The 17,527-nt window shown below is 44.9% G+C and overlaps 1 protein-coding gene across 3 annotated transcripts in view; it reads left to right on the top strand.

Moving 5' to 3' along the window:
• Nucleotides 1-10,281, top strand: part of TSHR (thyroid stimulating hormone receptor) — a gene marked incomplete at both ends in the record, with an annotated part of 57,297 nt that extends 47,016 nt beyond the window's left edge. For all 3 annotated transcript variants that reach the window (XM_084263298.1, XM_084263297.1, XM_084263296.1), the window contains 3 exons: nucleotides 1,594-1,671; nucleotides 8,094-8,282; nucleotides 8,880-10,281. In XM_084263298.1, coding sequence (XP_084119424.1) covers nucleotides 1,594-1,671; nucleotides 8,094-8,282; nucleotides 8,880-10,281 — 1,669 coding nt within the window. The remainder of the gene's footprint in view (nucleotides 1-1,593; nucleotides 1,672-8,093; nucleotides 8,283-8,879) is intronic.
• Between the last annotated feature and the right edge of the window lie 7,246 nt (nucleotides 10,282-17,527).

Here is a 17,527-nt window from a genome sequence, read left to right as displayed (position 1 = left end):
ACCTAGGGTTTAATTGCTGGCTTAGGGAAAGAAGTATCACAGCAGTACCCATGTGTGCATATATACACATATGTATATACTGCAACCTAATCTGCAGGCTCTGCTCAGCTAATTCAGCATATTCCTGTCTGTGTGTTTAAGCAATCTATACCTGCAGTCCTCCTGGCTAACCAGAAGGAACCACCTCCTCAAGGAAATTACCCTACCTGTTGTGTTTTGTGAAGTACTTTTTAGCTGGACAGTTGTTGCAACCCCCCAGACTGGCACTGGGTGATGCTGGCACCAGTGATGCTTAGTTTCTACCTTCATCATACTGGGTGGTTGCCCACTCTCCACAGAAGGTCACAAAGCATGCTGAGTGCTGCAGACCCACCGTGACTCTGGCAGACAAACAGGACTCCTGTGATTCTGCTGCCCTGGCAGGTTCTTTGATTTCTGGTTTCTCTTTGTACAGCTGCTGTGGTGGAACTGCTGAAGCCAGTGATTCCTCCCAAGCCTGTCCACTAAAGCCATGAATTCTGTCAGGCTGTTGAGAGGAAAGGCTCTGGCAGAAATGCCTCTCTAAAGCCATCTGGAACCTGACTGAACTACCTGCAGAACTAACCTGTGTATCTGTAAGGTTCTCAAATGACAGTTACAGAGCATGGCAAACAGGAATCCAGCTGGGGGGGGAAAAAATCATCAAAATTAATTCTAGATTGATCACTTTTACATCCAAAAGCAGAGAACTGAATTTAACATTGCTTGGGTTAATTCATTTGAGCGTTCAGGAACCTTGCAGTGCCTGTCTTTAATCATGCAGCTTTAAGTCAGCTCTGTGAACCCCCTGCTCCCTGGATCCACAGGCTTCTAATGTCAGTATCCAGAGGGGTGGGAATTAATGTTGGTCCTTCATTACATCAGTCACGTAATGATAGGAGAAATTTGTGGATTCCATATTTCAGGCAAGTGGTGGCTTCTCAGAAAATTGTTCATGTTTTTCCCAAGACTTTAGAATAATTTTAATTTTTTTACATGTTTTGTATTATTTTTTCCTTCAGGTTTAGCCATTCTCAGGCCCTTTCTAGCTCTTCTTATAACAAAACTTCATTCTTAACTGTTGACCTGTATCCTCCACTTGGCTATGGAGATTTTCAAGCACCTAAAAATTGTATTACCAGGCTTAAAATAAGGAAGGAATTGTTTTCATATTTCTTCATTATGTGCTCCTGTGTCACATAATTCCACATTCCTCATTCCAACAAAAACAAACAAAATAATCTATTTAATCTCATCTTCACACATACTTACCTGAAGATACAGTGATGCCTGTGTCTCTGTGTGTATGACAGAGAGAGAAAAAAAAATTGGCCCAAAGATAATTTTGCTCACTTATTTATTTATTCTATGTTGAGAAACTTAATTGCCTTTTTCAAAACACTTGTTTTTCCTTCCTCTGGTAAAAAGCACCTGATTTTGCTTCAATACATTGTTGGGATAGGATGGCTACTACATATATTGCTTTTGTGAATCTGTTTGGGCAAGTAAACTGAAAATCTTCCTTAACCTCTGGATAACTATTTCCAAATCACCCTGCTTGCTTTGTTCCTGCAGTTACCTGCACAAGAACAAATACCTGGAAGTTATCAATGATGATGCATTTCTGGGCGTGCACAGCGGACCAACTCTACTGTAAGTAGGAGAAAATGAAGCAGAGAGAGCTTTATAAAACCACTGTAGGTTGCACTTTGTTTCCAGCTGCTATTAGCAGCAGGGATGGAAACAGTATTTTTACAGAAAGAATATCAGCAGCAAAAGCTGCTCTTTAGGGAACTGACTTGGGAAGAGCTTGCACCTTACATTAGAAGTACTGTTCCTACCAATTTTTCTGAAAGATTCTGTACTACAATTTGTACTACAGTTGTAATACAAGCTAAGGGCTGGAGTGGCACACATGCAAAGCAAATTGGAACAGAGATGAGGAAAATAATCTTAGACAGAATGGAGTTACTTCTGGTGCTGTCTTCCCTTCTCTCATGGAATGAGGCTTCCAGTCTGCTTTGATAGTCCTTCAAAGAACTCCACTAACATGAGGAACTGCAGAAGGGAATGAAACAAGCTCAGGCCACCCATCCCTGAACTAAGATGGCCATTGTCAGAGAACTGCAACAGAGGCAGCACTGGTGCTGAGTGTGCCCCTTTTATTATTTCATTATTACAATAAGGCCTTTTCCTTAGTATGACACTGGCACCAGAGAAGCCCTTTCTCATTCTGTTCCTGGACAGAAAGGCATTTTCCAGATGACATCCCTTTACCTGGACACCTCATTCTCATTCTGGTAGCATTGTGCCACTATACACACAGCCCCAGAGCAAGGTGCTCTCTCCTCTTACATTTGGGGTCTCGTACGACTCACTGCACATCTTCCCTCTGAGGCTACAAGTGGCATGATGGGCTGAAAAGCTCCTTCCTAAGGAGAACAGAAGACAAAACACTTGGGATCTTAAGTCCAAGGGAGGTGAGAGCTTGCAGCAGCACAGATTTTGGCTTTTGGGGTTACTGTGGGTAGCTAAAGCACCAGTGTTGCTGGTATACTAGACAGGTGAACAAGTAATGCCATGCTTCAAGGCTGCTGGGGTAGTCATATACTATAATAATGTTGCCAGGTAAGATCACTCTGCAAGAGCTAACAGCTTGGTTTAGGGTCTAGAGATGACTTCCTATGCCTTGCACACATAACCCTAAGGAACTTCCTTCTCACTCTGTGTGTTCAAGGTAGATTTCTCAAATTACTTGAATTATTTCTATGCCTCAGTAATTACTGTGCTAGCCCAGCTGCTGCTGATCCTCAACCTCAGGACATGGTTTATGTTTGCAACCTAAGCAGCCAGTTCTCCATCTCCTATTCAAATGAGGTACTTCCATAGCTAACAACAGTCCTAGCAGGGTTTGTAAATAGAGAGAGACGTGTTACTATAGTGACACTGCAGAGGAGGCATCAAAGGCAGAAGGCATAAAACTCTGTGTAAGCCAGTAAATCAGCAGCGACTAAAGAAGTCCCAGTGTTTCAGATCGTGATCCTCTGATTCACTAGTCCCAGGCTAAAGACCTTAGGAAGGTGTCATGGCTGAACCCTGGCCTGCAGCTCATCCCCAGAGGGACAGGGGAGAGAACTGTCAGGGTTAAAAGAGCAAAAACTCACAGGTTGAGATAAAGACACAGTTTGCTAATTAAAAACAGAAGGGGGGAGGGGAACCAAATGAAAACCAAGGAAAACAAGTGATGCAACAAAAACAACTTCTTACCATCAACCAAACGATTTCCACCCAGCCCACAAGCAATGGCTGCCCTGACAAACTTCCACTTCTTTCTTTTTACAGCTGAGCATGACATCCTATAGTACAGAAATACAGTCAGCTGGGGTCAGCTGTCCTGGCTGTGTCCCTTCCCAACTCCTTGTGCACCCCCAGCCTACTCACTGGTGGGGTGAGAGGCAGAAAAGCCCCTGGCTCTGTGCAAGCACTGCTCAGCAGCAACAAAAACATCCCTGTGTTATCACAACTGCCTTCAGCACAAATCCAAACCACAGCCCTGTACCAGCTGCTGTGAAGAGAATTAACTCTATCCCTGCATACTCAGGTGCATGTGGCTGGATGCATGAATTACTCCCTCCAGAAAACTCTTTTAACAGCATAATGACAGTACATTGCTCTTCAGCTGAAAGTGAAATCTTGGCTAGGATTCAGCATCTTGGTGGAGCTGATTTACTAAATGCACCAACAAGAGCTGCTGCCTGGAGCACAACTTCAGCAGACTGCAACAAAAATACAATCAGGCTTATAATTCAATTAGCTTTGGCAAAACACACAGTCCAAATTCAAAACAATACTGTCACACCCAAGATACATGTGAGTAACTATCCTTGGAAAGCAGCAGTGTCCTTTAAAACAGCATTTCCCAGTCCAGGAACGGGTCCTGCCTTAGGAGGTTCTGCTCTGTTCCTGCCACTGGGCACAAACAGGTCTTTGAGCAACAGGAGCACTCTGCACCTTACTAATCAAACAATGCAAATTTGTAGATTTAAAGCATCTTCCAGTAGGTAGAAATAATAGTCTAAGCCCACCTATTATCTGCTTAATAAATTACTGCAGTGTGCAGGACTAGGAAATGATTAGGCAGAACTCCCCAATGGTCTCATTATTACCTGATTTCAGATTACAACTCACATGTTTCCAGCTGTGAAAAAGTTTATTGCCAAAAGCTACTCTCCCTTCTATCCAGTTCTGAACTTCTGGCTTCATTAAAGCCATGAAGTGTTAGACCAAAAAATAACCCAGGGAAAAAAGAAAGTAAAATCTGAGCAGTGAACTGGCTGCTTAAACCTTACATACACACATCCCTGATTATTAGTTAAAACCTTTTCAATCCTGTGCTTGCTAGTCTGAAGGCAGCTGTTACACTGCTTGAAGTAATGGTGATTCTGAGTAGATAATCACCAAGACCAGATTTGTAAAGTAAGAAACAACCCTGTCAACCCCACGCTTTCCTCTGGCCAGCTGACACACACTCTGTTGCTAACAAGGTGTGAGCCTGGGCAGGGTGACTGAGAAGGTGTCTTCCACTGGGAGACAGATCATCACCAGAATCCCAGGAGGCTTTTCCATTGCCAACAGCAGCAGTACAGAGAGGTCACCAGACACCACACCAGCAGTTCAGGGACTTCCCAAGCTTCTGAGCCCTTGTGGTCAACAGGACCCACGGATGGGACCAGCCATGTGTTTGTCAGCTCTGCACTGGGATTAAACTTGAGTCAACTGAGTCAACCTGAAGGCAGCTGTGCCTGTAACCTCTCCACAAGTCCACCCCAGGTTTAAAGCAAGCTGAGTTTTTGAAAATCAAACCTGCAATACCTGTTTAAATATACACTCAGGTACCAATACATGAAAGACTTAAAAGGATTCAGTAAGAACAGAAATGACACAGTCTAATAACTATTTCTTCAAAGCCCTTTCTTCTCCCTGAGCAGCCTTTCTTTCAGGCTTTTCAGCATCTCTTGCTAACACTCTGAGTTGTTGCAGACTCTGCACGTTCCACTCTGCTCCCTGGGAAGTTGCTTCCCCCATCAGAGCCTTGGGCTGTCTGCTCCCTTCTGCTCACCCAGGGCCCCAGGGAGGCTCCTCTCTGTGCCTGTTTCCAAGGCACAAGCCCTTGTCCCCCAGGATGTTCTTCCTGACCCAGTCATTTGACAGTAACGTGACACAACTGTGAATAAAGCGAAAAGAAAGAGGGATGTTGTCCTTGTTGCCTTGTTACTTGCCTGGCACAAAGACCCATGGCACTGACCTTCACAATGCAAAGATGCAATTTCACTACAAGATTATACCTTTTCTTGTTTTTAAGCCTCTTGCCTCACTTTCTTAGATGCCCCAAAACTCATCTCTCAAGAGTGAATAATCATTCCCAATCACCTTATTTACAACACCCATAGCATCTATAGTCTCCTACTGCTTCCAGTCCTAGTTTTTCCCAAGAGAAAGGCCTTATCTGCTCCTTTATTACTTCAGAAATGCACAATTTGGTATTCTCAACCCTCCTTGCTGTAGCTTTCTGCACTCTTTTTGTAAGCAGCATATGTATTTACAGAACTGCACACGGTTATTTCAGATGCAGCCACCTCAGATTTACAAAGTGGAGTTTTCCCTAAGCAGCACTGACCTGACATCTGCAGGGAGCACTCCCAGAGTGCTAGGTAAATGAAACCCCACTGTCATCCACGTACAGTTAACCCTGCTTTCTCCTAAGTGCACGTTACCTGCATCAATAGTGCACCAGGCCAATTATTTTGCTGCTCAGTCACTTACTATTGCAGGATCCTTCTGCACCTTTAGTCAGCTTTAGCTTTCCCTACTTTGTATTATTTTCTGTTGGAAACAAGCTTTGTTCCTATTCTCATTCTCTTCCCCCACTGCTGATGTACACTTTGGTAGCACCAGCACTAGCCTCTGGGGGCCTCTGCTGCAGTGATGTCTCTATTCAGAAACCAGTTAATTTTCCTTTCTTCTTCCAGCATAAAAACTTACCTATTCCAAGGCTTTTCCCACACACACACAGGGGTTTTTTTTAATCCTGAAGAGACATTCCCCTTGTCACACAACAGATTAGCTACCTCAACAGCCCTTGATCTCTGTCTTTGTCAAGGCTTTTCAGAAATCCCAGTCCCTTGTAAAACAGCATCATCTTTCCCCAGACCCTTGTGCCAGAACATCTGCAAAGAACTCCCAAGAGTTTCTGAGGTGTCATTTCCCTTCCAAAAAGTCTTAGCACCTCCCATCACACAGCATTTAACCCTGTTCCCTTCCTGCAGGTAGCTGCCACCACCATGAGGACTTGATGGAGACCCATGGGGGTTGCTGAAAGGCCAGCCTTGTCTTGGTAAGATCGAGTCCAAGATCTAGTTTACCAAGATGCTTTGCTTCAGGAGGAGAGCTCTATAAAATGAGGCAATTAGTGAAAAACAAAAAGGAGCCAGCCACTAAGTTGGTTAAGGGACTGGAGCAAATGTCATGGCAGGATTGGCTGAGAGAGTTGGAAACGCTGAGTCTGGGAAAGAGTCAAGAGAATCTTGTAAATGTGTATAAATGCTTAAAGAGGGAGAGAAATGGGCAGAGGGAGCCAGGGTCTGTCTCCCCAGTGGTGCCCAGCGACACAAGAGGCCCCAGGCACAAACTGAAACACAGGAAAGTCCATTTCAACATCAGAAAGAAAGTATTACCGTGAGGGTGGTCGAAATCTGGACCCCATTCCCTGGGCAGGCTGTGGCATCTCCATCCTGGGGACACTGAGAAGTCAACAGGACACAGCTTTGACCAGCCTGCTCCAGGTGATTCTGCTCTGGGCAGGGAAGTCAAACTGGACGACCTGGAAGCTCATCTGTTCTGTGACTCTTTACAAGACGATGGCAGGCAGCATTCAGGCTCTTCTGAGACCCAGTTCAGGGGCTTGGTAGAAACATATGCTACCTATCAGGAAGGACTCCAGAAGAACAAAATAAGAAGTTTATGTGGTTGAAGTCAATTAACTGATGTATTCAAATATATATGGATGATGGCAAAGAAGTGATTAAAAGTTAAAACGTCCTCCTGCAGAAGGGGGAAGTGATTTCTAACTCATTTAAAAAACAAATACAAGCAAACTGAAAGAACTAAAAGGCAGAGCAAGACCAAGTCTTTTAGAAACAATTTGTTTAAAGCATAAAAGTTGTAATAATTTTCTTTTAGGCGTAAGAAACTACCCAGTGGGTGAGTCTTCTAGAGGGATAAGAACAGCACTCTTGGAAAGCAATGCATAGAAAAAAAGCTGAATTACTTACTATTTTTACTGTTGCAGTGCTCATGATGAAATTGCTCAAACAGTGTTCCTACACTGGAACCTTTCTTACAGGTGTATTTATTTACAGAGTGAAAGTCTGAGGTTATATCCTGATTTCAATTGTCAGTAGAAGGAAAAAATGAGTGGCAAACGCTAGTGGGACCAGATGAGAGTTTTAAAGGAAACCCACCTCCCCCACAAAGTGTGCAACATATCTGCCCAAGCAGGCTCAGTACCAGAGAAACAGAGAGCAGTAAACATGACACTAACTCTTCTGAGAGTTTCAGGATGCACTGAGCAGACTTTCATTTCAGTTTATGAAGAACGTTGCTTTAGCAGTTACAATACCTTACAGTCAATTGTCCCAACAGGTTACATTTAGTCTGAAGAGGTCTAAAGAAAAACAGCTCTTCCAATAGGAGGAGATTTAATTTAAAGAACTTTTTAAAACTTTGTCTTTGTGTATGTATTTGTATCTGGTTGCCTTTAAGGGTGTAATTTTAAAAGTCCTTCTATTTCTTTATCATGCGTGTTCTGCACCACAAGACATCAAAGTGCTTCAGAGAAAGATCACAGGAGGAATTCATGCTACGTGAATTCAGTGGTAGCACAACCAAGCACAGTGATGATAAACCCCCACCTCCTCTGCAGGTGGTTTTTGCTCCCTAGTTACTGCAAGAACCTGAAGAAAACCTGATCCAGCTGCTGGGTGTGCCAATGCTTCTCTTTTCCCTGCTTTCCCTAGGGATGTCTCCAGGACAGCCGTGGCTAAACTACCAGCCAAAGGACTGGAAAGCCTGAAAGAACTAATGGCCAAAAATACCTGGACTTTAAAGAAGTTGCCAGCTGTGAAGATATTCCTTCAGCTAATGCGAGCCGACCTGTCATACCCAAGTCACTGCTGTGCTTTCAAAAGCTGGAAAAAAACCAGTGGGTAAGTTTTACTGACATTCCATTTTAAATTGTGTAACTGAAGACAAGGTTTTAGAATCAATATAGAATTACATCTGTTAGCACTTTCATGGCCATTTTTCCTAGGTATGGAGGATGCAGAGATTACCATTTCAAACTGACAGAAGAAAGAATTTTTCAACATAACAATATGTAGGACCTTTTGCAACAGCTTCTCCACTTGCTGAGCCCAGAAATAAAAGTAATTTAGGAAAAAAAAATAGAGAGTAATGTGTGGTAACACAAAATGTGCTGTAATGAGGACTGGAAAAAGAAGTTTTGGAGGGTTATAGCCTCATGTCTCTCAGATCTTTTAACTGAAAAGCCCAAAATAAATGATACTGTAACAGCCCATAGCAACAGAAAAAAGAAAAATTTGGGGTTTTTCTTTAAAAAGTGCCTAGAAACAACCCAGTTTATTGTTCATCACACATTCTGTTAACAAAACTATATCCAGCCACATTTTTGCAGTTGTGCTTTCGTTCGGGGTGATTTGCTTTTGAAGGGTTCCCTCTGTTTACTTGCGGTGCTCCGGCCAGACTGTAAATGTCAGCAGTGATTTCGCCCTCTGCTCTTACAGAATCCTGGAGTACCTGGCATGTAACCAGAGTGGCAGCCACAGCTTTCGTAAGAGAAGGTCTGTTAAAGCTCTCAGAAGTCCATTTTACAAGGACTACGCAGAAGAATACACAGACCACACCGACACTGTGTATGACAGAACCACCAATTTCCATGAAAATTCCCATTACTATATTTTTTTGGAAGACCACGGAGAAGGAAATCTTGGGTTTGGCCAAGAAATCAAGAACCCTCAAGTAGAAGACATCCAGAGCTTTGACAGTCAGTACGACTACCCCATCTGCGGAGGCAACGAGGAAGTAATATGCACTCCGGAGCCTGACGAGTTTAACCCCTGTGAGGATATAATGGGTTATCGGTTTCTGAGGATTGTGGTGTGGTTTGTCAACCTGCTGGCCATCCTAGGAAACGTTTTTGTCCTTTTCATCCTCCTCACCAGCCATTATAAACTGACAGTGCCACGCTTCCTGATGTGTAACTTGGCCTTCGCCGATTTCTGCATGGGGTTATACCTCCTCCTGATTGCTTCAGTGGATCTCTACACCAGGTCGGAGTACTACAACCATGCTATAGAGTGGCAGACTGGGCCTGGCTGCAACACCGCTGGGTTTTTCACGGTCTTTGCCAGCGAGCTCTCTGTGTACACGCTGACTGTGATCACCCTGGAGCGCTGGTATGCCATCACCTTCGCCATGCGCCCGGACCGAAAGATTCGCCTGCGCCACGCCTTGGTTATCATGCTGGGAGGGTGGCTCTCCTGCTTTCTTCTTGCCCTTTTGCCACTGGTTGGCATCAGCAGCTACAGCAAAGTCAGCATCTGTTTGCCTATGGACACTGAAACGGCGGTGGCGGAAGCCTACGTTGTCTTCGTGCTGATGTGTAACATCATTGCTTTCCTCATCATTTGCGCGTGCTACATCAAAATCTACGTGACTGTGAGGAACCCTCAGTACAAGTCGGGGGACAAAGACACCAAAATAGCCAAGAGGATGGCTGTGCTGATTTTCACTGACTTCCTGTGCATGGCACCCATCTCTTTCCACGCTCTGTCCGCCATTATGAACAGGCCGCTGATCACGGTCACCAACTCCAAGATCTTGCTGGTGCTGTTCTACCCGCTCAACTCCTGTGCCAACCCCTTCCTCTATGCCATTTTCACCAAAGCTTTCCGCAGAGACGTCTTCATCCTGCTGAGCAAGGTCGGGCTGTGCGAGCACCAGGCCCAGGTCTACAGAGGTCAGACCATCTCAGCCAAAAACAACAGCGGCTCTTCCGGGCAGAGGGTGAGCCGAGGGACAGGCCAGATGCTGACAAGCATTCAGGACCCCATCAACGATTCCCTTCCCGCCGTGGCAACGCAGAACCAGAGGCTCATGGAGGAATGCAAGCAAACTGAACTGTAACATCTCGAGGTGCCACAGCCATGATCAGGAGGTGGCTGTGCACACAGCGAATCCAGTGAGGAGATAATGGATCCTCCATATCCTCTGTGATGTCTGGAAGTACCTTCGGCGTGGCCGTGTCTTCAACAAGTTGCTCATTTGAACCTCTTGTCTCACCCTTGTATCACCACAGGGCAAAAGATACTGTTCTGATGGTAATGCTGGATGTCAAAGTGAATGCTCTATCTAAATATGAAAAGTAAGATCTCTGAATGCAGCAAATACGAATCACACCCTCATCTAAAACACCTGAGGCAGCGGGAGACCAAGACTTGGGGGGTATTTCTATGACTAAAAAAGGGACAGGAAGTTTTATAATTAAAATGAGGTTGAAAAATACATGTATATTGTAGGTTGAAGTTCTCAACTGCTGACTGCCTATGTGCCAAAAGGCTCAGCTCTTTTTCTAACAGCACATTTCTAAAACTTCCACGTTGCCTAAAATGAAAGAGATTCCTTCTGCCTCTGCCATGCTGACATAAAACAAAGCTCATCTTCTCTTTGCAGTTCTTGGTTAGTTGAGTGAGGTGGGAAGAGAAGCCTCTTCATTTTGTCTTTGTAGTGGTAAAAGGCAAACGGTACTGATTTTATGGCTGTTCATAAGACAACAGGTAAGAAACACCAGGGCATTGGATTTTGTGGGCTGCAAAAATGCCCTTGCCATCACTTTTTTGATAAGCCTGCTTAGGAAACAGTTTAGTTTGAATTTGTTTTGAAGACCAGCCTACTCAATAAAGTTAATGATGGTTGTATTTTTTTGATGACTGACACTAGAGATGGTACTAAAATTATCTATACTTACCTGACTCCAGTACTGTTTACTCTCAGCATGTTTATTTGAACACCCTGCACCTGCTGCTTTCTCCCCTCACCCCTCTCTTACAGGGCTAGAATGACTTTCAGCACCTGCAGTGTTGAGCTGCCTCAAATCTACACTTAAGAGGGAGTGGATCACACCTTCAGCTTGCTCCATGCCCTCCAGTTACTGAATTGAAGGCTAAGTGATAGGTCCTCTATGTTTCAAGAACATCCCTCCACCTAGCAGTGAGATCTGCTACCTGGCTTCTGTAAGAGCTGCAGTACAACTCCCTAAACCACACATTTAGCTTCTGGTTGGCCATGGACTGTTTGTAGCTTAGACACATACTATCCACACTGAGCTTAATGAAACCCAAGCTTAGATACAAGGAAGAACCCAGAGTCTTTTGCTCCAGCAAAGCACTAATGCATTATTTTGCCATACCTGATGCTCCTGGGGTCCAACCCCCCTGCCAAAGCAGCTCCACAGCTCATATTGCACAGGGCGGCGTCCAGACGGGGCTGGAATCTCTCCAGAGAAGGAGACTCCACACCCCCTGGGCAGCCTGTCCCAGGGCTCCCTCACCCTCACTGGGGAAAAGTTCTTCCCCAGGTTGCTGTGGAACTCCCTGTGCTCCAACTTGCAGCCATTGCCCCTTGTCCTGTCCCCACAGACACTGAAAAGGGGCTGCCCATTCCCCCTGCATCCCATCCTTCAGATATTGATAAACATTAATTAGATCCCCCCTTAGGCTTCTTCTCTCCAGGCTGAACAGTCCCAGCTCACTCAGCCTTTCCTCACAGGGGAGATGCTCCAGGCCCTTCAGCATCTCTGTCCCTCCTCTGGACTCTCTCCAGGAGATCCCTGGCTGTTTGATCCCAGGGAGCCCAGAACTGGACACAACACTCCAGGTGGGGCCTGACCAGGGCAGAGCAGAGGGGGAGGATCCCCTCCTGTGACCTGCTGCCCACACTCCTCCTGATGCCCCCCAGGATCCCATTGTCTCTCTCAGCCCCCAGGGCACACTGCTGGCTCATGGCCACCCTGTCATCAGCCAGGACCCCCAGGTCCTTCTCCACAGAGCTCCTCTCCAGCAGGTCACCCCCAGCCTGTACTGATTCAAGTGGTTAAAAGAAGTAGTATTTCCTGAGTGCCTTATTTGAGCATCTCAGCAGCAGTGAAGACAATCAAATTCTAATGGACAAACTGAATGTTTGTGCTGCAGACCCCAGAGATACTGGCATACCAGTGGAAAAGGAAGACTAAATCAACATTTACTTTAAAAGTGGTTTTAAAAGGAGTGACACAGCTCACTCATTTCAAAGCTCTCTTTAAGACAAACCAGATGTTTGTCCCATGGAAAGCAGTCAGAGGTGGGAAGGACAGGGTACGTTGGCCTGACTGCAGTATGCTTTTGAATTCATGCAGCTGTTTGCTCTCACTAATGAATGATGGAGATATTTACACATTAGTGAACTTACTTGCCCATCATTGCATATACATTTTTCATCTGCTGAAGGAAATCTGTGATACAGCCTTTATGAACCAAGTTTGATCTTGTGGTTTGTATCTTGTATATTCTTTCCTGTGCTTAACTTGGTAAGAAGAAATGTGTAAAAAGCTATTGGAAAGATCCAGACAATAGACTTCAAATAAATTATTTGCCAGAGCTGTCCTTGTAAATGTTTGTATCCTGTAGATATGCTCTTGCCTTTCTGCTCTGATGGCTCCCTTTGGCCACTTTTGGTTCTGCATATTCTCTTCACTTGCCATCTTAAATCTGTCTCAGCACAATGTATCCTTTCTGGCATTCACTACCTATTTCCTCTAAAATAATGGAGAACCTTGGAATAAAATGTTTTCTTTGGAACTGTAAGAGGCTCAGCAAGATTTTCTGAAGTTTGTAAAATATTTTTCCTACAAAAGAAGTTAACACCATTTCTTTTGTACTCAACTTTGCTGTTCTCACTGCCTGGCCTACAGCCAAAAAAGACTGACCACATAACACAGAGTTTTGGGGTTTTTTTCCCACCACTAGCTGAGAAAGGGGTGACCATCTCAGACAGTACAGGATGGAAAGGAACAATAGTAGCACTGCTGAGCTTTGGGGCTCCAAAACCATCATTAATTGCATCCAAGTTAATCAGAGGATTCACCCAACCACCATGAAGCCCTTTTTGAGAGACTAAACCTGGAATCTGGTCTTTTCCATTCTCCTTTCTAAATCCAGTGTGTATGTGACAGCTACACTGGCCAAGGACTGGATACTTCATGAGACAACACTTAGGTAGGAAGAAGTCTGTGTGGTGGAGAGACTGCAGGAATCCTCAGAACAGACTGAATTGCCCACACACCACCTTACAGAAGGTCCCTCCCTCCCACTTGGTCTTCCCTCACAGCAAATGTGTCTTGTGCCCTGTTTGCAGATAATCTGTGCTGCCAAATTTTCTGTTCAGTAATTCTCATCAAAAAAGTCACTCTCTTTGTCATATGGATCCTTCTATTCCCTGGGAAAAATTCGAGGGACACCTCCCCCTGGTGATAACTGTCCAGGTGCTCAAATGTCACTCTCCTCTTGACATACCCTCCCTGTACCAAACAATTCAGCTGGCTTCAGTTACCTGTGTATGTTGCCCCTGCCTGTAATTGTGCTTCCCTCCCACACAAAGCTTTAGGAGCCATGGAAAGCTTTTCCTCAGATGCTAACTGGCACCAACTAGGACAATTAAGCTTATAGGCAACAAGAAAATCCAACTGGCCAACAAGTGCCTAAGAATGAACAGTTCTTCCTAGGAGGCCTGTGTTCTTCAGCATATGCACAAGGGACCCAGAAAAGGGTGTGAACAGTCAGATAAAGTTTGCCACCACCTTAAGATACTCAGATCAATGAGATAAACAGGTGGCTGTGAAGAGCTGCAGGAAGACTTAAGGCTGAATGACTGACTAGAGGAATGCAGTGTAGAGAAATACAACACACAGGGTAAAGAATTACAAACTGACATTTTAAATGGCTTGCTCTGTGCTGACAACCCCAATTCAGGGAACAAGATCTTAGGCAGGGTACAGTAGATAAGGCCACAAAAATTCCAGCTTATGCTTGCTGGAGATCAAAAGAGCCAATATAATTGTACTGGGAAAGGAGCAGAGCATAACCCCAGTAATTAATATATGGCTGCATAAAGCTGCACCTTGAATAATGCAGCTCTTACCTCTGCAAGAGCAAAACAATATAATAGAACTAGGAAAGTTTCAGGTTAGTGTAGCAAGGAGAATGAAGGGCTTGGAGTTACAACTAAGGAACCTGCCCATGCAGATAAAACAATCCAGCTGAGCGAGGAACATCATATGCCCTGCTCACAGCACTGCCTCAGTGAGTTTTACTTCATGGCTCAAGTAAAAGGGCAGAGGCTAGCTGCCTTCTCTCAGAAGTTACCACCCCTCAGAGCTTCACCTGGCTGTGAGACTTCAGAATGGGGAACAGAAAATCCTGTTTCAGGGTGGCAGAGAATGCCAGTGTTGTCTCTACATAAACTTCTCTGGCTCTATTTCCCTAATTCAGTTGTAATGGGAAAGATTTCCTCAGGCTCAGACACTGTAGGAAAACACTGTAAAGTTGAGCTGAGGCCTTAGTTAAGAGGACTTGGAACTTTCAACAACTGAATTTAAACCAGCCACAGCTGACCTCTGCTAGTCTCCTCTCTCTCCAGCTATAGACAGGCACATTTTCTTGATTCAGTAGGCACCTGCTCTAGATGACACCCTGCAACAGATCAGCTGTAGCCAAGGCAAAGCATGCCCTGCTATGTACACTGGGACCTGAAACCAGCACAGGGAATAAAAGGTAAATTTCAAATCACTACCATAGCATTTTGATTTATTAATGTAACTTTCCATTCTTGCTGGGCAATTTAAACATGAACACTTGCAGCATAGGCTTTGGAATATCTTTACCAAAAAACCCCCAAGCTCCTGCAAAAGTGAAGCTGTGTTTGAGCAGATCTCCTATGCTTATGTGTTGAAATGAACCAAACCCTCCCTCCCAGGCAATCTGGCCAGGCTAGAGAGCAATAGCAGCATAATCTGTATTGCCTTTCTGACAGATGCCAGGCATCCTCACTCTAAAACCACTGAGTAATCAAAGGGTTTCTGGGCTGCAGTTGTATTTGGACAGGGTGAGGCACAAAGTCAGTTGGACATCACACCTTTCTGTTATGTGCTCCCCTCAGGCCAGGGATTCTGAAAACGTCTGACATGGTACTGCACTTTGATGGAAGCTTTGTGGGCTAAGGCACAAGGTGCTGAAGGGCCATCATCATGCCCTGGAACAGAAGGTGGTTAAGAGGTCTCAGTGACGCACACGGAGAGACTCTGACAGCACCACCAACCTAGGAGTCACCCTGGTTCAATGCTACCTCTGCATGAAGCTGAAACACTTTGGTCACCTCCATCAGACACGACTTCTTTTTGTGTGGCTAGAAATAGTGATGTGAAGCTGAGCAAACAGAAGCTTTATGAGGTCCATACACAGTGTTTCATCAGCAGGACCCACCAGTCCTAACGCCCTGTCTCCATTCCCCACCTCCCCCATCCACGCCACACATCAGTATGACTTGTCCCAATACCTCAAATCACCAGGTTCTCAGATTAGACACAAGAACAATCCTGTGGAAATCATTCATTTTTGTGACTGCCTGTTCCTATTTTCCACCCTGAAAATCCTGGGTAACCATTCCAAAACGTGGGAAAGTCTCATCCTGAACTTATCACTCCTTCAAAGAACTTCCTGTCTCCATGATCAATATAAATCAACTTGAATCTTACCCTACTTTTTGTGCAGGAGCTTTCTGTGCTGTGCCCATTACAGATGCAATGCCTGCTATGTGTGCCTGTCTGAAGCCTGTTGCTGTTGCACATCTGTGCAGATCAGCTGAAGCCCAGGGAGCTTTGTTGATTAGCTAGGGGAGGAGGAGCACACTCATTTTGGTTCTCAGCTACTCACTAAATAGTTCTGATGAGAACAATCTCCTCCAGGTTCTCTTATTTTTCTTCTCCCTTTTAAGGAACAAAATCTGATTCATTCATTCCCAACAGATAGCCAAGAGCTCACTGAGCAGTCATTAGGATGGATATATACCATGATACTTTTTGTAAAGTTCTACTCTGCAGCCAAGAAGAGCCTCTCTGCTGCAGACCCTGAGACTGACAACTGGCTAGACTGCCAAACTCACACTGGCTGAACAGCTTCAGCTGAAATGACAGCAGCTTTTCCTTGAGAAGTGAACAAACTCGCCAGCACTCCCTGGCTTTTGTGGCAGCAAAGCTGGAAGAAATCAAATGCAGGCAGTAACACTGCAGATTCTGAGATGCTGTCTGAATGTCTGCCTGCTCCACAGCTCCTGCCTCACTGGTATATACACAGCAGCACTGAAATACCAAACAGCATGAAGGTTGGATTAGTGCTGCAGGTTTCAGTTTGTCTGAGGTGAAAGAATTCCCTAAATCATATGTGGATTACTGCTGCTGCCTAGAGGGAGCTGTGGAAAAAACAGATCATTTCTGGCTTAGCCAGCTACAGACTTGCAAATAGACCCTGTAATGCTATGTCAGCACAAAGCAGGGAGAAATGTATCTTGATAAAAGGGAGGATGGCACACTGGCAGCTATGTGTTCCCATGAGAAGTCGGGGAGGTGGGGGGAGAAGTAGTGGGTGTTTTATTCCTTACATACACTTCCCTTTCAACAACCAAGTATGTTTGCACTCTATCTTTGCTTTTCTGTAAGTAGCCTGGCTACCTTCTTTAATACTTATCCTCTGTGTTCTCTCAGTTTCCTCTTTCCTATTCACTTTACATCTACTTTCTCCACGAAGGAGGACACCCCATGCTCCACCTGATGGAAGTGCTTTTCACTTTTCACTCATTAGCTAAAGTTAAGATAGATGGCAACATATACACAGCAACCTCAGGGAGAAACTACAAACCTCTTTAAGGATAGGACAACTATTTAGGACAGAAAATGAAACCCAAAAGATACTCTGAATAAACAGCCACAGCAACCTGATATACTAAAATGAAGAACCACTTCACTTTCCCTCTGCCCTGTCCCTAAACCCAATTAAAGTCACATGTACAACAGTGTCTGCAAGGTGAACACGTTTCTTCTTTAGCCAACCAATTTTTTAACATCAGTATCATCATCACACTGATCAATCACAGACTGGTTTGGGTTGGAAGGGACCTCAAAGATCACCCAGTTCCAACCCCCCTGCCATGGGCAGGGACACCCTCCACTAGCCCAGGTTGCCCAAAGCCCCATCCAGCCTGGCCTTCAACACTGCCAGGGAGGGGGCAGCCTGTGCCAGGGCCTCACCACCCTCATCATAAAAAAAATTCTTCCTAGTATCTAATC

Source organism: Gallinula chloropus (genome assembly GCF_964237585.1).
Source record: "Gallinula chloropus genome assembly, chromosome: 4".
NCBI lineage: Eukaryota > Metazoa > Chordata > Aves > Gruiformes > Rallidae > Gallinula > Gallinula chloropus.
Note: the sequence above shows the minus strand (reverse complement) of the source record. Positions and strands in the feature narration are given on the sequence as shown.